The sequence below is a fragment of the Ochotona princeps genome, chromosome 25 (assembly GCF_030435755.1).
Source record: "Ochotona princeps isolate mOchPri1 chromosome 25, mOchPri1.hap1, whole genome shotgun sequence".
Classification (NCBI taxonomy): Eukaryota; Metazoa; Chordata; class Mammalia; order Lagomorpha; family Ochotonidae; genus Ochotona; species Ochotona princeps.
The window spans coordinates 5,291,434-5,314,497 of record NC_080856.1 but is presented as its reverse complement, the minus strand read 5'-3'; the positions used below and the strand labels follow the sequence as shown (position 1 = coordinate 5,314,497).

General features: G+C 39.0%; 1 protein-coding gene across 1 annotated transcript in view; it reads right to left on the bottom strand.

Annotated features, from left to right (window-relative positions):
* GRM8 (glutamate metabotropic receptor 8) overlaps window positions 1-23,064 on the bottom strand; it is a 570,939-nt gene that overhangs the window by 168,281 nt on the left and 379,594 nt on the right. Inside the window, exon 6 of the mRNA XM_036497284.2 lies at window positions 19,987-20,187. Within this exon, the coding sequence (XP_036353177.2) occupies window positions 19,987-20,187 (201 nt within the window). The remainder of the gene's footprint in view (window positions 1-19,986; window positions 20,188-23,064) is intronic.

The following is a 23,064-nucleotide window of genomic DNA, read 5'->3' as shown; positions in this document are numbered from 1 at the left end:
CTGCCTATGCTCAGTGAACAGTAATCTCCGCCCACATGGCAGATGAGTCAGGGTGTGTGTGTGTGTGCACGCGCATGTGTGTGTGTGCACACATGCTCTGGGTTAGGATTTTCTCCCATAATATTAACACTAACAATAAAAAAACAATGAGCTTTTAACCGCAGACACTTTTTTCTTTTTCTATTTTATAATATAAACCTATGTTTCTAAATGTATTCTCTCTAGGCCGTAATTACAGCCTTTCTTTTGTACACTATTTTTACAAGATTGTTTTGAATTTTTTCTCCATTTAGAAACATTACATCCATGTTCACAGTGTAAGAGCTTGAAGCGGAACAGGCATTGTTCCTGACAGGTATCACGTGACACACCGGCATCCTACACCAGAGTGCAAAGGGCAACCAGAGAAGCAGCAGGTCACGGCTTATGTGCTCAGGCTCCCGCAACTCACACAGGAGGCCCTAAGTGAGCTGCGGCTCCTGGCTCTGGCCTGATCCAACTTGGAGAGTCGGGGCAGCTGGAGAGCAGGGCAGCAGATGGAAAATATTTCTGTCCTTCTGTCTCTATCCTCCTGCCTTCCAAAGAAAATAATTTCACTTTTAAATTCAGAAGTAGATGTCTGTACATTCTACCTAATGTTTCTCTGTAATGCATAAGCAACTCAGACAAAATACAATCAGCATCTGAACTGCACCCTGGGAGATCTTGGTTAGGATCCCAATGTACCCTCAACACCAGGGGTGTAAGGAAGACTCCTAGTAAATCTGTTCAGTGTAACTTGACAATAGGATACTGGATGATGATAATCCAGCACTGTCTATACCTACAATGCCATGATAGCTTAATAGCAGAATGATGCACTGTGACTGTTGCTGAATAACTGTACTATTGTAATAATATGGGGAAGAAGAGTTAGGGCAGGAATTTGGGGTGGGGTGAATCCCTATGCCTATGGAAACATATCATGAAAACTAATTTTTGAAAAGGAACAAAAGGGTTAAAAAGATAAATATTGACCTCAAATTCACTGGAACATATCTGATCAGATCTGTGTAAGAATCTGGCTGAGTTTCACCCATGTGAACTCATACCTGCCAATAAAAAAATCTCATGTATACCTTGTAATCACCATACAGGACCAGAGCAGCATTCAGTACAATGCTTCCAGCCGTGGGACTGCAGCTGTTGGCTTCATTTCGCTAGATGCACACATCTAAGGGATGCAGGAATCATGAAAATCATGAAAATTCAAGGCAGCATGGAACCCCGATAGACAGACATAACAGCCAAGATCTAGTTCAACCACCGCCTGGAACACCAGCATCTTGAAGGGCAAGTATGAGGCCCAACTTGTCTACTTCCACTGTCGCTCTTGGTTAATGGACCTCAGAAAGCAACAACACACAGACCTAGAACTCAGATCCCTGCCATCTTTGAAGACCAGGCTGACTGACCAACCTGAGCCATTGCAACAATTTAGAGGATGGAACCAGTACATAGAAAATCACTTTCTCATTCTGTTTCTCACTCTCATTTTCAAATGAATAGGATAAATCCTTGATGTCAAACTAATGGGCAACATCATACTAAATGAGGAAAATCAGGAAGTATTTTCTTCAGACCTGGAATAAGACCGCCCTCTGTTCAAAATACTACAGGAAATATTAGCAAGAAAAATTGAGGAGGAAAAAACAGCATAAAATTGGAGAGGATGAAGTCAAAATAGCTATATTTTCAGATGACATGCTGTTGCACATGGAAAATTCCTACCTTTCAGCAAAAACCTATTAATCTGAAATCAATTCAGTAAAGTTGCAAGTTATGAAATCAACATGCAAAAACCATTTTTCTTTGTTAAAGAACTGGCTAAAGAGAAATCTGAAACAGAAACTCCACTAACAGCCACTAAAGAATCAAATATTTAGGAATAAATTTAAACTACAGAGTAAAATATCTCTACAATGAAAAGAGTTGAGGAAAGACTTTATGATGGAAATAAAGTAATTTCTCATGAGTTGAACTAATTAGTATCATTAAAATGCCGAGACTACCTAAAGCAGCCTAAAAATTCAGTGCAATTCCTATCAAAATACCAATGAAAATATTTTAAGATCTATATACTTTTTATTGAAAAGGCAGATGTACAGATAGAAGGGAAGAAAGATCTTCCGTTTTCTGGTTCACTCCTTAAAGTGATAACGACCAGCACTCAGCCAATCCAATGCCAGGAGCCACAAATTTCTTCCAGGTCTCCCATGTCGATGTAGGGCCCCAAACTTTGGGCCTCCTCTACTACTTTCCCAGGCCAAAAGTAAGAAGCTGGATAGGAAGTGGAGCAACCAAGACACACACTGGCACAAATACTGGATCCAAGCACATGCAAGGCAAGGATTTAGCAACCGGGCTATTTTCCTGGGCCAAACAATGAATTCTTTTTTTTTTTTTATTTAACTTCATTAATTACATTGTATTATGTGACACAGTTACATAGATACTTGGGTTCTCCCACCTCTCCCCAAACCCTCCCACCATGGTGGATTCCTCCACCTTGTTGCATAACCACAGCTCAAGTTCAGTTGAGATTCCCCCATTGCAAGCATACACCAAACATAGAGTCCAGCATCTTATTGTCCAACGTCTTCTTAGGTATACCCTCTCTGGTCTGAAGAAAGAGCTAACAGAGTATTATCCCAGTCAATTGAAAGCTCCAACATACCATCAGCAAAAATTTACATCATTATGGAATTAATTGACATAGTAATGAGTAACTGGCCTAGTGGCTAGGGTCCTCGCCTTGATCCCATGTGGCCGCTGGTTCTAATCCCGGCAGCTCCACTTCCTCTCTGTCTCTCCTCCTCTCAGTATATCTGACTTTGTAATAAAAATAAAATAAAATCTTAAAAAAAAAAAACACACAATGAATTCTTACAGTTGGGGAAAAAAATGCTAAAACTTACATGGAATCACAAAAAACAAACAAACAAACAAAAAACAGTCAAAGAGAGCCTGAGCAAAGAAGAATCAATCTGTAGTCATCACAGCATCAGAGTTCAGCGCATACTCTAAAGATTGTACAGTAACTTTAAGAGTCTATCATATCCAGAGGTGAAAACAATGCAGTATACATCTCTACTTCCAAATCAAAGATAAACTTCTAATGAAACTGACAATAGGATGCTGGGCTCTGACTTTGTCCATACCCACAACATCAGGATGCACTTAAAGAGCAGAATGATAGACATATGACTGTTTATGAAGGACTATACTATTTTTTAAAAGATGTATTTATTTTTATTGCAAAGTCAGATATACAGAGAGGAGAGACAGAGGAAGATCTTCCATCTGATGATTCACTCCCCAAGTGACTGCAACAGCCGGTGGTGCACCAATACTAAGCTGGCAGCCAGGAACTTTGTCCGGGTCTCCCACACAGGTGCAGGATCCCAAGGCTTTGGGCCGTCCTCGACTGCCTTCCCAGGCCACAAGCAGGGAGCTGCATGGGACATGGAGCTGCCGAGACTAGAACCGGCGCCCACATGGGATTCTGACAGGTTCAAGGCGAGGACTTTAGCCACTAGGCCTCTGCGCTGGGCCCAACTATACTATTTTAATAATGTAGGGGAAAACAGTGAGGTGGGGAAAAAGTTTGGGGAGGAGATGAGGGAAATCCCAGAGTCTATGGAATTGTAGCATAAAATAAACTTAATTAATTTTTAAAAGCTATAGTTACTAAGGCAGCAGAATATTGGCATAAAGACCAACATCTGAAGCAGTGGAATAGAATAGAGAATTCAGAAATACACATACATATTGCCAATTTTTTTAACAGAAGTATCCAATCCATACTTTGGAGAAAATACAAGTTCTTCAAAAGATGTTGAAAAGATGGAATGCATATATTTAGAAGCATTAAGTTAGACCCTTTCCTCTTTAAATATACAGAGTCAACTCAGGATGGATCAAATGTGTTGCTTATGGCCTGAGACAATATAGCTGTTGGAAGAGAATGGAGAGGTAACACTTCAAAGCATCAGTGTAGGTGATGACGTCTTGGCTAAGTGCCACAAAGCACAGGTAGCCAAAGGAAATCTGGACCAATAAGAAATATATCAAGCCCAGAAGCTTTCACACAATAAAGAAATGGTCAACACAGTGCAGAAACAGCTGACAGAATGGAAAAAATACAAGTTATTATATCTAATGAAGGATTCAATCCAGAATACATCACCAACTCAAAAACAACAAAAGCCAAGCCCGTTAAAAACAGGCAAAGATTTTCAATAGATAGTTCTCAAAGGAAGAAATGCAAAAGGCAGCAAGAAAATAAAGAAAAATGCTCAAAATCATTAGCCATCAAGGAAATGTTAAAACCAAAATAAGTGGATTCATTGTTTGATGAGTTAACTGAATGACTATTATTCAAAATACAGAGCATAATAAATGCTGCTTATCATGCAAAGAAAAACATTTTTGGTGGGCATGTCAATTACTGTAGCCACTGTGGAAAACAGGACCTGCCATACAATCCAGTAACCCCACTACTGTATATATACATCAGACATGAGCTCGTGGTGCCCAAGAGGTCACTGCAACAGCATGATTATGGCAGTTTGGTTCACACACCACAACTACTCTATCAGATGAATGAACTGTGCGTGTGTGCATGCTACTCAGCAGGCCAAGGAACCGAATCGCATGCCTCAAAACAGCAGCACTTGGGACAGTGTGTGTTGAACAAGAAACCAAGATCAGAAATTTTACCCCGACATATACGTTCAATCCATTTTCAGCAGATACATGCACAGTTTAATGTCCTTATAAAACCTACTTGCTGAACACGACACTGACATTAAAAGATAACCTGAATCATTGCCTTATTCCATATTCAAAGATTACCTTTACATGGATCATGGACTTAAATGTGAAAGCTAAAGCTACACAATTTCTAGAATATATTTTCAAAAATTTTATAGACTTGAGTGAGGAATTTTTCAGTTACTAAACAAAGTTGTTAAACTGCTATTGATCATAAGTAAAAATGAAAATGTTATATATATTTGTATACACAAATGATTTCATTTAATATCTACATATAAAACATAATAGTATATATTTAATAAGGGATATGTTTCTTGAAAGAAAGAATTGTTGCAACTCAATAAATCAATTGATCCAGTTTTTAATGGGTTAAGATGCGAAGATATGCTTAGTCAAATAAACAGAAATGACAAGTAAGTGTAAAGAAATGTATACAAGATGATTGGTGATTAAAATTCAAATTAGAAATACAGTGAGGCAATGTTACACACCCACTGGAATGCCTAAAATTAAGATGAATGACAAGGCTGAGTTTTAGAAAGGAATGCAGCAACCAGCACGGTCATATAATGCCGTTAGGAATATAAATTGGTACATCCAATTTAGAAAACAGTTTGGCAATTTCTTATCAAGTTAAACAGCAGCTGGTGTGGTGGCTCAGCAAGTAAAGCCACCATCTGTGATGGCTGCCTACCGTTAGGAGTGCTGGTTCAAGCCCCAGCTGTTGTTCTTTCAATCCAAATCCCTGGTCATGCATTTCAGAAAGCAGGAAGATGGCCTCAGTGCTTGGAACTCCAGCACCCACACAGCAGATCTGGAGGGAGTTCCGGCTCCTGGCCCCGGTACCCCAGCCACCCCGGCCACGTGAGGAGTGGAGGAGAGCTTAGCACACCTTTCCTTCTCTTTTCTCCCTCTCTGTCTTTGTCTTCCTCTCCCCATCTCTCTAAATCTACCCTTCAATCCCTTCCAAATATTCTTAAAAAGAAAAAAAAAGCTAAACATACTCTAAGGATATAACTCATTCTTCTCCCAAGTATTTAGTCAAAAAAAAAATCAAAATCATATGGTCTCACAAAGATTGGTGATTTAATATCAGAAATGTCATTTATAAGGCTAAGAATCAAAAACAGCCCAAATGTCCATGAAGTGAATGAACACGTGGATTGAACGCACACAGAGATACATCAGCATCTAAATACAAAGCAGACGGACGGAACTGCACAGCCAGATTTCAAAAGCTGTGTGCTAAGAGAAGATGCAAACTGTGCAAAATCCCGACAGAAAGCATAGGAGTAGCTCCTGGGAAACGGAATTCTGGCCAGAAGACTGACTACAAAGATATGAGAAACATCTGGAATGACAAAAGCATCGTGGATTATGACTATGATGATGATTATGCCATGGGTATACTTAAATCACACACACATCAAATTATACACTTAAAAGTGATGGATGTGGGGGCAGGCTCTCGGCGCAGCACTTAGTCACCACCTGGCATGCTCACATCCGTCGTGAAAACAGCCGGCTCAGACTCCAGCTCCTCAGCTTCCCATCCAGCCTCTTTCAATATGCATCCCGAGAGGCACCAAAGGATGGCTCAAACACTTGGATCTCTGACACCAGCATCAGAAGCTCAGATTGAGTTCCAGATGCCTGGCTTGATCATCAAGTCCACCCCGACTTTTTTTTCAGTCCTTTCAAGAGCCAACAGATAGCAGATAGTTTTTGTCCCTCTGTATCTGCACCCATGTCTGCCTTTTAAATACAATGAAAATAAACATTTAACAAAAAGGTTGTTTGGGGGCTGACGCTTTATATAGTGTATCGGGTAAAGCCACTGCATGCAGTGCTGCTGTTTGAGTCCCTATTGGTCCATTGCAGACCCAGCTCCATATTAATGTGCCTGAGAAAGCAGTGGAGAATGATCCAACTAATTGGACTCCCACATTCATGTAGGAGAGTTGGAGGAAGCTCCTGGCTCCTGGCTCCTGGCTGGCCCAGCTCCAGCAGTTACAGCCATTTAAGAAATGAACCAGTGAATGTAAGATCTCTCTCCCTCTGTCTGTCTCCCTGTCAGTCTGCCTTTCAAAATAGATAAGCAATACATACATACACTCTGTGTTAGACTTAACAGCACAAAATTTGTACTAATTTTGATGTAACTGTTGCATTCAGATTCTGCCATTATTACACACTAGGCAAAAAGACATTTACTATACTTGTTGCAACTTCACTCATTATCCGTATTTATATTCTGTATAAATGTAAACACATATTTGTTTTACACTAAACTTAATTTGTAGTTCTGTTTTTAAAAAAGCCATTATTCTTTTTTTAATTTTTATTTTTCCTGGATACAGTTCCATAAGTTCTGGGCTTTCCCTTTGCACCCTCCTGTGGCCCCTCCCACCCCATTGCTTCCTCCTGTATTATTACAATAGCATAGTCCTCCGGCAGACACAAGTCTAGGAAAATTACAAGCACCTTTTTGGCTTAGACTATCTTCCATGAAGCTCTTCAAAGAAACATTAAAGCGGGCAGAAGAAAGTATAACTGTTCATCACTATTAGTCTTGACCAAAATGCTGGAGGCCTTAGCAGGCCAGAACAGTAATCTGGGTCAATGGCCACAAAGGATAAAGTACTTTCACGGAAAACAGGGGGTCTGGCCTCAACCAAGGACATCTCAGCACTTAATCACCACAGCTCCTTCCGAGAATCTGCATTCAGCCAGAGATGCTTTCTCCCAGGAACACTACGACCGAATCGACCCCTTCCTCCCCGGGAGAAGAGGAACGCAGAACTCAATGACATGCAGGACGAAGAGCACTGGTTACCCACGAAGCCTCCAGCAGACATCAAAACCACTATGAAAATTAAAAATGGGACCAGCCATTATCTGATGTATTTTGCTATGCACCACTTCCCAACGGCAGTTTCTTCAGTGTTCAGTAATATCATCTCTCAGTGTGAGACTTCAAAAAACATTACTTTTTAAGCCAGTACTTCTCCCCTACAGTAGAGTGTAGTTGAGGCTCACGTGGAAGGCAGGCCTGAACCCTGACTGTGAGAATGGCTCCCAGGGTTCCCACGGGTTTCTACCAAGAGTCTATTGGATGATATGTCATCTTAATGCTTCAAGAACACTGTACTTGAGAATTTCATGCCATAGCATTTTATTTAAAAAAAACACCTTCCTCTCCTCCCTGATAAGCACTGCCCCCTCCTCATCCACTCTATCGTGTTTAGCACGCAGTACTTCACGCTCTAGTTTGATGAAATAATGAATACTTAGAAATTTTAATTGACTACCTTCAAAGTGATCTCCTACTTCATTTCCTTTAATACTTGGAACATTATATATAGAACTCAAAATTCAGAGTCTAATTCCAATCATTTGAGTTAATACTTATGACTCAAATGCAGTACTTAGCCCATCTCTGTTGTCAAATACAGTAATAATCATGATATGCACTCGTCATACCACACAGGAATCTTAAATCTGATAAAAAGGGCCCAGCACAGTAGCCTAACAGCTAAAGTTCTCACCTTAAAAGCACCAGGATCCCATACAGATGCCAGTTCTAATGCCAGTGGCCCTACTTCCCATCCAGCTCCCTGCCTGTGGCCTGGGAAAGCAGTTGAGGATGGTCCAAAGCTTTGGAACCCTGTACCCTTGTGGGAGAACCGGAAAGAAGCTCCTGGCTACAGATTGGCTCAGCACCTGCCAATGCAAATGGCTACTTAGGGAATGAATCAGCAGACAGAAGATCTTCCTCCCTGCCTCTCCTCCTCTCTGTATATATCTGACTTCCAATAAAAATAAATAAATCTTTAAAAAACTCATACTTGTATGAATGACAGTGCTTCAAAAAAAACTAATGGAAAAGCAATTAAAGATACATTTGGTATGAAACAAGTTTTTATCCATTCCAGTTATGGAGGAATCAAAAAAATTAGATTCCATACAATTAAAAACTTATGCATGGATTTCCAAGAAGTTTTTATACAAAAGCATCATTTTAATCCAATTTTCTCATGAACAGCTGAAGTATCCTTACAAACACACACAAAGGAAGATATTTCATGTAATTCCCAAAACTGTAATTAGAAAAGTTTGTTTGGGGTAAAAAAATTCTTTCGAAATCTACACGTGCATAAATGCCTGCATTTGTGCTTCAAATGTAAATCAGCTAGGATTCATGGGATTATCATTGCTATGTGATGAAATAAAGTAATCAGAAATGAAAACAGTACATATAGAATAGATTTTAACTTAGCCATCCAAAGAAATGTATTGAGGAGCTAAATACAAAAAACTAGGAACTTTCTTATAAATGGCTTATCGACCTCACACATAAATCCTGAATGACAAGATTATTTCCACTTCAAATAGAATGCTTACCATTCAAAATCTAAAAAAAAAAAATGGAGACAAAAAAATATTTATACAATAGGTCGTTTAAAGCAGTTCTCCCCTCAACTCATGCTATTTGACCCTCCTAGTCTGTATTTCAAGTGGTCTGAATCCAGGCGGGAATTCATCAATCACACACATTTGTGATGTCATTATCTTTTCCAGGAAGCCATGAAATGTCTTCTGAATTGCAGTGATTCTGTGATCATATTCCTTATCCACAAAGGGAAGTATTTAAAATCTCAGAACTATTACTGGATAATGAGACAACACTCCACAATTTATTCTTAATTCAGATCAAACGTTAGAAATGGGTAGGCCAATCGGGCATCATTGTCTTGAGTGATTCTTGAGATACACAGGGTTAAGGCTTGATATGAGGCAGAATCCACACATGGAGCCGACTATGCCAGCACACAGGAAAAGCTCGCACAGGTCAATTACACATGATTCCTGTGAGTCTATCCAGGGTGAAATATTTAAAACTTTCTGTGGATTGAGAATTTCTTAGATACATTACATTAATAGACAACCATGCTGCCCACACTGTGATCCTCTGGAAATGTGATTAACAGTACTTTGTACATTTTTTTCATTCTTGTTCAATTCTTTATTCTAAAATCAGAATAATAGGGATTGATGTTATTGGCACAGTGTGTGCGTCCACCACCTGTAACACTGGTATCCCCGTGGGAGTTGGTTCAGTCTCGGCTGCTTCACTTCTGATCCAGCTCTTTGTTAATGCCTGGTGAAGCAGTGGAGGGTAACCCAAGGACTTGGATATCTGGAAGAAGCGCCTGGCTCCTGGCCTCAGCTTCACTTATCCTGGGCCATTGCAGACATTTGGGGAATCAACCAGCAGATAAAATATGTCTATAATTTCCTGTCTTTAAACAACAACAACAAAAGAAACAGTACCGATAATGTAGTGAATTGACCCTAGAACATTTTTTGAAAATGTTGGCCCAAAGCTAATCTAAAATCAAATGTCATTTGGTTTATCATTCCTAAAATATTTGAAGCCATTCAAAATTCTAGTCTTACTCAGTGTCTGTGAAGTGAGAAAATTTATTCTTGACACTGGCAAGAAAATTATCTTTTCACAAATTGCTTCATACTTTTCTAATCATTTCCTCTATTTCTATACAGCATTAGTGCATCTTCTGTTACTAATAAATTATGCCTACCAAGTAAGTTATATAAAAGAAAAAAAAACATGCTTACTTTGACTCACCGTTCTGATCCAAGGCGAAGGAGCCATGTGTGGCAGTGGAGTACAGCAGGTGGCACATGACCACAGACAGGAAGCGCCTGCGTGCTTACTCTTCCTCCCCTCTGAGCCACCAGGCTGTTGTTACATGGGCTCTAGCTGGACGAATCCATGGAGTATTCCCCACATCCCCTTTCTAAGTAGCAATGGTAGAATTAAGCTTCCACTCTCATTTTTTCATAATTAAGTTTCCGGGGTGTCATTTAAAGCACAGCAAATATAAAAAGAGGTGTTTCCGTGCATGAGTTTGCATACACGTGTGCACAAGCTTCATTGTAAACCTGAAATCTCTGAGCATTAAAAATTCACTTCCTTGTTGTAAGGCTTGCAGGACTTCAAGCTACTCGGCTGAAACCATCCTTAAGCTGGTTAAATGTGTCGTTTCATTTTATCAACACTGTGTGTGTGGAAGCTGTGAGGAAGATTTACGGACTAGTTACTTGTTGCCTCAATATCAATGAAGCACATTGCTGTCATGTTCAAAAGCCAGAAGATGGTTTCAAGTAATGCTAAATGAGACAACATCCCAATGTGAAGCTCTGTTCATTTATTCATGTATTTGCATACCATCATCTAAACTAGTATCATTTTCATTTTGCAAATGCAACCCACTGTAAGAGTTCAGATAGTATGAAGTAAATGAAGCACACAACTTGTAAAGGTAGAAAAAGTATTACGTAAATATCACAGTAAAAATCTCATTACTTCTAACAGTATCAGATAGCCCCTGCTGAAGCAGATAGACTGTGTTTACAAAGAGAAGGAAAGAATTCTTATCCAGATATACTAGATAATTACAGTCTTGGACAAGCGGAATAGAAATTCTCTCCCACACCTAAGCAGAGTAGCAGAAGTGTCTGTTCTCTTCCAGCTTTGATTAAAGTTTATCTAGTCAAATGGAAAAATATATTCAACTAACTCTTATTTTCATACCGCCTGGGAAAAATTCAAAGTATCAGGCTGAAGCTTTTTGTGAATCCTCGGCAGCATCCCCTGACTGCAATGAAACAGACAAGGCAGACAACCTTCCTGAACAGGTGTGGAAATGAGCGCATGGCACAAGCGAGTAGCAGTTTCTCGTATGTCTGCCCAGCACCGGGGAATGGAGCCACTCTAGCTTTTGTAACAACTCCAGCACGTTGTTACTTACAGCTACGTTGGGAAACACAAATGTGATTTTCTCCTTGGCAAAATTAAAGTACTGCATGCTAAGAGAAAGAAAACAAAATAAACAATTGGAAAATCTTACACAGATATATCAAACATTCTAGAAAAGCCTAGAGAAGCAGCTGGATGTGTCATTTCTGTCTCTTGAGAGCCTGGGACAAAGACTGAAATAGCCAGGCACTCAAGGAGTAAGTCTTCATGATAACGATGACAACTGCAATAGCCAGGAATGCCGCTCCCTAAGAGCTGCATTAACGTCTATGTGCATTGATCAAGTACCCAACCACTGGGACACAGATTAGCCCTACGCAATAGTATTTTCACTGGGTAATTTTTCAACTCAACTTTGTAAATTTTTACTTCTAGAATTGTTGGAAAAATACTGTATTTATTATCCTTCAGTCCAATCACAAAAACAACCACAATAAGACACACAAGCAAAGAGCCCACAGCTCTATTCCAGCTCTACAGCATATCTTACTTTACTTCTAATGACATCTGGACACTTCCATATGATCCAAATCTCTAAAGGAAATATCCAAAGCTCTTTTCTAGAGCTATTATTTTTCAGATGCATGAAAACAATAGCCTCCAACTTTAATTTCAGCCTCTATAAATACCAAGGAAAAAAACCCTTTAAAGCAGAGAAACAAAATGTTCAACATTATTGTCCTAGAGCAACTGAACATCCATATGCCGATATATGGAAACCAACCTGATACCAAGGTTAACTCAATATGCACCATGCACCCAAACAGAGCAGCAAGGCTGTTAAACTCTCAGAAGATGAGAGGAAATTGCAATAAACTTGGGAATGACAATGATGTTTTACCTGCAACACCAGATATGCAATCAATGAAAGAAATAATTGAGAAGCTAGGTTGGATTAAAAGCAAAAGCATCTTTGTTAAAGAAACTTAAGAGATCAGAAGACAGGCCACGATTGGGAGAACACACCTACAAATGACACATTGACAGAACAGTCTTTCCAAATGTACAATCTCTAACGCTTAAAAACCGGCAGGAAAAAAAAAAAGCAGTCTAAATTACAAATGGCAAAAAGCTGAATAAACATTTTACAAAAAGATGTGCAAATGGAAAAAATCATTTAAAAAGATGCTTATCAGAAGACATCACGGCATTGGACATCAAAATAATTTTAGAATGTTCAGGACCCAAAACATTGACACAACCAAGTGCACTTGCGCTTCAGAAGCAAAACAACTTGTATCCATTGCGCGTACAGATATAAAAAACAAGCAATTTTGGAAATTTGTTTGAATTCCATATAAAGAACAACATAATGTTGCTTTGTTTGTGCAGTCAAGCTTGGTGCTTTTCACCCAAACCAGTTGGGAACCTGCATCAAGGCAAATCCCTACACATGGGTACTGACTGTAGCTTTATTCATAATGGCTAAAACTTAGAAGCAAAACACAGCCCTTCAGTGAAATGATGAATAGATGCAGTACATCTAGATAGTGAAAAATCACTCCATAGGGAAACAAATTAACTGTCCAGCCATGAAAAGTCATGGAGGAAACTCCAACGCATGTTGCTATGTGGAAGAAGTGAATTGGAAGTCAGAGTATTAAGCCAACTGTGATGATATCCCAACAGTCACAAAACCACAGGAACAGTAAAAAGATCAATGCTTATTGGTGGTGGGCAAAAAGAGGCAAGAATACACACAGGTTAAACAATATTCAAGACGGTTACAGCTCTTCCTTATGGTTCTACATTGGGGGACATCTGTTGCTACACACTTGTCAAAATTCCCAGAATGCACATCGAGAGGGAATGCTAAGGTAGATGGATGCTTCTATACTGTTGCATTCACTTTAGCCATGAAACAAAACCTTGTGTAAAAAAATTATTATTTCCACTAATACTAACATGAGCAAGATGGGAAGATTCCTCAGGGTAGTATTTCTTTTACCATAGTCAAATATATTATAGATATTGTACTTAAAATTTAATTTTTCCCAAATTGATATCTCAATATATATTGAATATTATTTCATAAAATAATTCTTCAGGCTTTAAAAATTTAACACTGGCTATTTAATAAAGTAAATTTAAATACTTGAATTTAATGATAAAGGAGAGAGATAATGGTAAAACAAAATGTACCTTTTTATCAAAAATTGCCATGAAATAAAACAGTAAAACTTAGGCAAATTTGCTGATGTGAAAGACAAAAGCAGCTCATCATAGTGTCAGGAGTTAAGAGTTAAGACAATGACATACTGCACAAAGGTGCAACGGCACAAGAGAACTCCCAACAACCCTGAGCTTCTTCCTAAGATATGGACTTTGTAGTTCTAGAAATGGTTTAGGGATTTTCCAGGTTTCAAGTCATAGTTAGGTAGACTTATTTCCCATTTCCATGTCTGTGTTATATTCCGCTCATGTGTGCTGGGGTGGGGGTTGAAGAGAACAGCCAGTAAGCATAATTCCTCATTTTGTTAAATTTTTTTGAAGAGTAGAGCAATAAGGGTATATAAAATTTCATAAAAGCCTGAAGTTTATACCGATAGAGAAGAAAAAGGAAGTTAAGAACGTTTCAAGGAGTCAAAGGAAATAACCTTTTTTAATTCCTTTATTCATGGGTCACAAGTTGTTTATTGGATATTTATTCTATATTAAAAGGTAGAATTACAGAGAAAGGGCTCTCCCATCTGCTGGTGCACTCTCCAAATGGCCACAGAGCTCAGACCTAAGTCAGGAGCAACTTTTATATCACCCACCTGGATGCAGAAGCCCAAGCACCTTGGCCAACCACCACTGCTTTCCAGGCACATTAGCAGGGAGCTGGAATGGAAGTGAAACAGCCAGGACTCCAACAGACACACACTGGATGCCAACGCTGCAAGTAGCAGCTTAACACACAAGGCCACAATGCTGGCACCAGGCCAGGTCAGATTTCTCCATGTGACTTATCAGTTACTACAATTCAGAATTGCCTATATACAAACTAGGAAACCAGCAAAGAAAAACAGGATGTGATGGAATTGAGAATTTTCTTTAGCAGGATTGAGTAAATTGGGAATTACCAAATAATTTAAGAGATTTCTATTATATCCTTTTGACCTGTCAGATATGTATCTCACTTCTAGTCAAATTATTAAGAAAAAAATGAAAGAGGGTTCAGGTCTACACTATGGGATAGCAGGTCAAACCACGTGGTGCAATACTAGAAGCCCTGGAGAACACTCTTCGATCATGGCTGCTCCTGTTCTGATTCAGTGCCCTGCTAATGCCACTGTAACAGCAGGAATAAATGCCAAATGACACTTTCTGGCATCTATACGTAGGTACTATAAACACACGTCTTAACTTGTTCATTTAGTATTGCTACAAAGGTGTAGATATGGCCCAAAAGAAAAGTTACATTATAATTGTGGTTTTGTAAGTCATCCAAAAAGTTAAAGACCTTGAATCCCCAAAGTGTAACAATTAGGCACCGGAATTACAAAGAATTTTCTCATTCAGAGACTTCCCTTTTAAACTAATTTTGTGATTAAAACTTAATGTAATTATAAGAGTTAGTAAGATGAAAGGGAAAAATAATCAAACTTTCATTATATTTTTAGAGCAGAGTCTTTTGGAAGCAAACTATCACCAGAAAATAATTACTCCTAATGACATAGGAGCTATTCTGTCACACACTTTCCTCCATTTTAAAAAGAAAGGGATGTGATTTTGAAGGGAACAGAAAAAATCATGTTGTCTTCCATCAATTGATAACCCTTAATCTCAAATCAATCCCTTATTTGCTTCTATATATTCACTGTTACTATATATGCCATTCATTTTTAAAATGTGAAATGCTCCAAAATGTGAAACATCAGAATTCTGACATAACGTCACAACAGGAATATTTCACATCTGACTTCAGGTGATGGGTCAAAATCCAAGTGCACTAAAATGACTGTAAATTCGCTTTCAGAATTCATGTGTAAAGTGTGTATGAAATTTAAAAAATGACACACATGTCACGTACAATCAAATGGCACTTAATGTGCTACTGTGCTTGGCCTATCCTTGGCATAAGCCCTACACCACAGGAAGAAAGAGTGGAGAGAATACTTCAAGAATCCTTTCGAATACTTTTTCTTTAAGACAAAGAATGGTCTCATAGCAACAGAAAAATCTTTGATTCTATACAAGATGTACAGTATTAATATTTTATTGCCTTGGAGTAAGGAATTGACATAGCTACTTAGGTTCCTAAAACATCTGAACTTCTTTATTTTATGGTTTTCTTTTGATAAATCTTAGAATTTAAAAATTTATAGAAACAGCATTTTTTTCAAACAGTAACAATAAAAGTCTAAAAGGAAAGTCTAAAAGGAAAGTCTTTGTTCCCTCTGGCTTCCCAAGTTGAGAGAGAAGTGGATAAATCTTGCAAGGAAACCATGGATAATTTTAGACATGTTCCAATGTAAGTGTGTTCACAATACAGGTGCAGAAGATGGCACAAGGAAATCTCTAATGACTGAAAAATCAGCCTAGGTAAAATCATTCAAACCACCATACATGCTATGATGTTTTTATGTCATAAGCTACTTTGAAGTTCAATAGTTTGACCAAATATTTTACCTTTATTTAGTTACTTTAATTAATGAGTCTGGGCTGAAGTAGCCATAACTTGTCATTCTAAATTCTAATATGTTGTTTGCTTGCTCAGTTAATCAATACACTGAAAGCTTGATCTTTTAAAGCAGGCATCTTTACACCATTACTTATCCAAGAGATCACTCACTTGGACTATAATCTAGGAATAAATATTAAATATAGTTCTGTTTAGCCTTGAGCAGCATCCAGTTGCCTTGCCTACCTCAATTCACTCCCTTATAAACTACAAAAGTCTTCCTTCAAATTGAGACATAGGGCTAAGGCTTTTTAAACCAACAGAAACCATGAAAATCAGCATTAAATTAATACAAAACAGTTTGACAGGTCTCTATTACGTTTGGAGAAACCTACTATCCAATACTTAAATAGGCATTACCAAGAAGTTTCACCCAATAGTGCAATGCTTTTAATCACTTGAAAGTAAATCTTATATCTCACCCAAGATATAACCAAGAATATAACTCTTGATAACTCTTTGATAACTGGCAATAACCACGGTAAAATCCTTCTGGTATGCAATGTTTTATTGTCATTTAGAGTTAGCAATTCTGGTTCAAACTGACCACATGTGGGCTCTCTTGAGATGATCAAAATTGTTCCTGGGGAATAATTAGCTTGACCAGTGACCTCCATGCAATTCCAGACTTTGGGAACTCCACTGCCTATATATTCCATGATAAGGGTGTAAGAATACTGATCACCACCAACATCATCCTCTGTATTGATATCCAATTAACTATGTAAGATACCTATTTGCCAGGTTATGGACAAAGAACACAAACCTAAGCATCCACTTATCAACTAACGAAAGCCCAGCGAGGAGCAAGGATAGGTGGGTTGCCAGTAGGAACCCTTCAGCTACCAGGTTCCTGAAATGGACCCCCAGAATCAGTAAGTGGATCTCAAGCAAATACATTGACCATGCTATGGCTCTTTATCTGAGCAGTTCTTCAAACTGACAAGATTTCTGGAAATGATGATGGAGTTCTAAAAGCCATATAAAGGGTGGTTGTCTGTATTTATGCTTTAGAGCACGGCGCACCCCAGATCAGAATTGCAAAGAGCCATAAATCTGGATTCAGGAAGATCGCCTTCCTCCCCTGTGAGCACCTTCAGTGGGACCCGACATTATCCATCTCATGTTTGATTGCCAGAACAGAGGCAAAAGAGTCAAAAAAAAAGTTTCTGCTTTTGCTACAAAATTTTGCTAAACAACATGGTTCATTTAGCTGTGTAAGTCTCATCACAGGAGATCTTTCTTTTAGGAACAATTTTCAAGCAAAGTCACTGTGTCCCGAAAAGAGTCAGGCTTGCTTCTAGCCTACTAAGAACACAATGTGTCCACAGAATGTTCCTTTGTTGGACTGTTAGAGACCTCAATGCAGTCCTTGCTTCTGGCTACCAGAAGCATACCAGAAGTGCACCAGAAGTTGACAGTGCCCTTCAAACAACCTGACAATTTTTTTAACCACAAAGTATTAATACTGAGTGAACATTGATAGATCATGACAAATTTCCTTTAAAAAATCAATATCCGAAACTATTGAAATTCAGTAGTATATACATAAATGATAACCTGCTTATATTCAAGCCTCTTACCCTGTATTGTCAGGTGTTGGATCTTAGCCAAATCTCAAGTTTATCAAAATAAACCTCCAAAGAGCTCAAAGAGGGTCTTTAAAGTTCTTACGCTCCAATTCATCAATTCCCAGTGCTTCTCATCCAGGGTCCCCTTACTCTAGCACCAGATAGAGTCCTGCATGTTCCAACAGGTCCCTACTACTTTTGTAAATGAAGAACAAACCTGAGGAATGGCCTGTAAGTTCTCACCTGCGCCATGTGCCCCTCTTACTGCCCCACCCTTATCTCAGACACACATCTCCTCTAGATGCCATTGCCCCCAATTCTGTGGAGCAGGGAAATTTGCCTTATTATCAACTCTAAGCTTCCAGCACACCTTGCTGCCCAACACTCACTGCAGATGATACAAGTGCAGATCTGTGTTCCCTAAGAACTTCACATCCCACAGCTATTTTGCCAACAGAGTATCTTAAACACCTAGCACAATCTATATGCAAAATAACTACCTCTTGACTAAATCAATGAAAATTGTTGTTTGCTCCCCTTTCCATGGTGGATTTTTAAAAAGCAACTTATTCGAGGAATCATCACTAAAGACAAGCAACAGCCAACAGAGGATGAGCAAAGAGAATTTTAAAAATCATAAAAATGGAAAAGAACTCAGATCACAGGAGTCCAGAGGCAGCTTGTCTTATTAGTTGTCAGACACTAAGACATTCCTTAATGATTTTTAATAGCATCATTATAGTACAATAATTGAAATCATCCTGGAATGGCTAGATTTTGATCTATGTTTAAGCCAAAAAAGAAACTTGTAATTCACCTTCAAAATGTTTTCAACCAGTGCTTCTTTCAAAGACAGCCCTGTCCCCTGGAGATGAACTTCAGTTATTGAGAAAATTGGCTCATTCACTTTCTCTTCTCCTCAAACCCTAAGAACATTTAGTGAATGAAGTGTTTCCCAGCCTCACGTTATAGTAAGTAACCTTACTTTTTTGCCCAACCTTCCTCTTTTCCCCAACGTGACAATTGTATAAAAAACATTTGAAAATTTTCTCAAATGTTTAAAACAAAGGATTGTTTCTCAGTTCTTCAAAAAGAAATAAAGAAAGGCTATTTAATGTTGAATGCAAACCAAATTCTGCCTTATGTTGCCTGAACAAAGACAAAGAACAAGTTTCCACTTGAATTCTAAATGGAAGATGACCTCGTACATTTCTGAGCAAGTTGGCAGCTGGGGTCACTCGAGTGTGTTGTGATGGGCAGGCCAGCATGGTGCGTGGCTCAGAGGTATCTGCATTGTGCGGATCACAGTCAAACCAGAAAGCCTTGGACAGCTCAGAACACTGTATCATTTCATTTGAAAATAATGGTCAAAGTCATGGGCAGCAACCGTTACAACTTTTCTGAAAGAAAAGCAGCATTCAATAATTCCATCACTTCAGAGAAGTTCAGCTATCCTCAAGCCAAGACACTCCAGTGAGTTCTGAACCAGTGGTTGTGGCACTGGTACAGAAGCAATAGCTCTGATTTTATCATCGGAAAGAATCACAGCCACCCTGCACTGTAGGCAATATCTTGTTTGCAATCAGCTAAATCATTGAGAAAAATGCAAAGAAAGAAGAGACAACACAGAAACTCAACACTTTCAGAATATACAGCAACTTGTCATCATCTGTATTCTTCAGTCAGCTTTCTGTTTAAAAAGATTAAAATCAGTTTCAAGCAAAATGTCTACAATCTGTGATGACAGCATATGCAGAACCTTTTCAAAGAAATCTACACTGCTTTTAATGGTTTCAAATGAGCCTTCCAACTTATGTCTGAAATAGTGATATTTAAGTAGCCTATTTTGATTGATAGAGGTTTATTTTTAACGTTTGCTTCTTTCGGGAACAGATTAATGGTAGCACAAAAAATATGTCTGAAATTAAAAAGCAGGTGGAAAAACTCACACGTCTGATTAAAAAGGGGAACTGCTTCTAATCCTGCGTTTTCCATTCTGCTTGGTGTCTTCCATAAATGGGAAGAAAAACACACCCTGTCACGCCTAAAGAATTTAGAAACAAACAAAAAAAAATTTGTTAACTTACCGTTAAAATTTACAGCTCGAATATAACCAAGGAGCTCTTTCCCATCAATGGTACTCATTCGTGGGCACAAGCCAATGTATCCGGGACAGAGATCTTTGTGCATATTGTGCAGAGCATACGCCATGGAATATACAGCATCAATGACAAATTGCACCTTCCCTTCCTGTTCATACGAGGAATCTCGAGCGATTCGCTCCAGGCCTGCAAAATAAAAGGAAACCACCCATTGGTGCTTTAGGTTTCCGTAAGACAAGGATTGAGGGCGGCAATGCCCGACACTGAAGCACTCTGAATGTGATACAATTCTTTGATTTCCTTCTGACTGCTTCAGACAAGACTTACTGAGTCAGACTTTTACACTGAAGATTGAAGTGTTTGTTTGGAAAAGAACACAAACTTTCATTAGCAAGAAAAAGACAAAATAACAAAGAGAGGTATCTATTTCTACCATATTGAGTCCTGTTACATTTTTTGGAATTTCATCACATATTGGTAGTGACTTGATCTTTGAGATGCCGCACGTCATTGTGTTCGCCTACCTCCCCTCTGGAAGCAGCATTTAAATAATGTTCCAAAATAAAGTCTTCCCATACGCCCAGATCTGCTCTTGTGTTGCATGACCTCTGTCTCGGAGGCTTTTTACAGCTATTATTCGACAGTATTTCCTTAAGTGGCTCTAGTTATCTTGGAAGGACTCACTCTGTTCATTTTATTTTAAACTCCATTTCGTATTTTATTTTTTTATTAAAATGAGGTAGATTGTTTAGAAAGCTTTCTTTCAAAATAACTGCATCTTTGCTGAGGCATGTTTCAGATTGAGAATTAACACTGGAAATTACCTTTAAGCCAGTGTTTATCATTTATGCAAGAACAGAGCAGCTTAAAAGGAAGATAAATTAGAGATTAGCTCTGATCCAACAGTCTCATTCTGAAATGAGCAAACAGACTCATGAAGATTATAGTCACGTGGCGAGAATACAGACGACTTAGAAAGAATTCCCGAGTCTCACACTGAAAACACAGCGTTTTCTCAGTCCCCAGAAAATGTGGTAGGTAGCAAAAGGTTACACATTCCTGAAAAAACAATTGTCCAAAGGCTTCGGGGGCTTATTACAGAATTCTTCCAACAGCTTTCAGCTCCACGTTTCTTCCAAACCCTACACAACTGTAACATCTGGAGAACCAAATGTGAGTCCTTTAAACTATCATGAGAAATTCAACAGATCTTTGCTTATTTAAAGACTGTATTGCTATTTACTTCAAAGGCAGAGTGACTAATGAAGTGGGTGAGAGGGTGAGAGAGAGTAACAGAGGGAGGAGCAGGGAGAGAAAGAGAGAGAGAGAGAGAGAGAGAGAGAGAGAGAGAGAGAGAGAGAGAGAGAGAGAGAGAGAGAGAGAGAGAAAAGGTGGGATTAGAAGTATGGGTAGGGGAAGGAGACAGGGAGGGTGGGGACCGAGAGAGATCTTCTATTTGCTTTTCACTCCTCAAACGATCCTAGCTGCCAGGGCTGAGCTGGGCTCAGGCCAGTAGCGCAGAACTCCATCTGGGCCTGCCAGGGTTGAGCTGGGCTGAGGCCAGGAACCCAGAACTCCATCTGGGTCTGCCAGGGCCTTTGTGTTTCAGCCATCCTCCTCTGATTTCCCAGGTGGATTATCAGAGCTGGATGGCTAGCAGATCAGCTGGGATTGGAACCAATAACATGGGATGCCAGCAGATGGCTTAACCTGCTATGCCACAACACCAACCCCAAATCTTTACTTTATGAACATCAAAGCCCATGCTGGACACATTTGAGCAGTTGAACTGAAACAATCTCGTATTTGGGTATGTTTCAATTGGTAACTTTCTTCTAGACAAAGGTAATGGTCATTGCAACCGCTCTGATCCATTCAATTACTATACATTTTTCCTGGTCTCAATCACAAGGGACACTGTTTCTTCTCCGCTGCTGGAGGGCATGCCAGCTTCTCATGTCTGCCATTACGCTGACTTCTCAGTGGATTCAACCACATACAAATGAAACAGACTCAAAACCAAAACATTTCTTTCCTGGACATATGCAGACTTTTTCTTGTCATTACTGCCTAAATACAATGAAACTGCATTGCTTTTATATACTGTTATATACTGTGACAATCTGGAGAAGGATGTACATAAGGTTGGATGCAAACAACAAGCCATACTGTGCAAGAGACTTGGTCACCTGCAGGTGTGTCTGCGGGACTCCAGGAGCCAACTTCCAGGCAACAGGAATCTGTGATTTGTATAACCACAAGGAAATCTTTTCAAATACTTCCCCCTCCCACCAGATGAAGAGTCTAAAGACGAGAACTCCCAACAACTATAAGTCAAAGCTTTAGAAACACAGGAAGGCCTGAAGCTGATGTCAAAAATAGAAGGAAAAACCATAAAAGATCTGTAAACAAGAAAATGTAAGGAATTAAATGTTTTCCTCTGGGAAATGTGGAAACAGAAAATAAAAGAGTAAGGAAAACCAGCAAAGGAAGGGAGAGCAGGCTGGAGCAGCACAGGAGGGTGCGAGTGTGGGCCTCAGGGCAGCAGGGGGATTTACATCACTGTGTCTAACACTCCAGACCAGACTGCTTGAACTGCTGCTCCGCAGAGCACTTTGCTGAACCAATGAACACACACACCTCTGTTTATCTGATTGTTTCCTCCAGAGAATTTAGAGAAAAAGGAAGGTTTCCATATTTCCATTCCTAGAGAGGGAAGGGTGTACAGGAAGTATACAAATGGAAGAAAATGCCTAACCTAACCACTTCACAGAAAACAATCACTGAGAATGTTAAAGAATTTGGAAATTCCCCACAATCCATGAGGTACTTCTTACAGCAGGAATGCATGACCCATAAATGTTATAGGTTTTCTATACTACAATTTAAATGACACTGCAAGTTCCTAATCTGTAAGATATTCTTCAGCATTTAATAATTGAAATATAATTATGCACATTTGCCTTGTCGATTATAGATACCTCAACTTAATATACATATCTTACTTGACTTTACTTTTAATAAATTGAACTCGGATGCATAAATGTATACTCTCGAGTACCA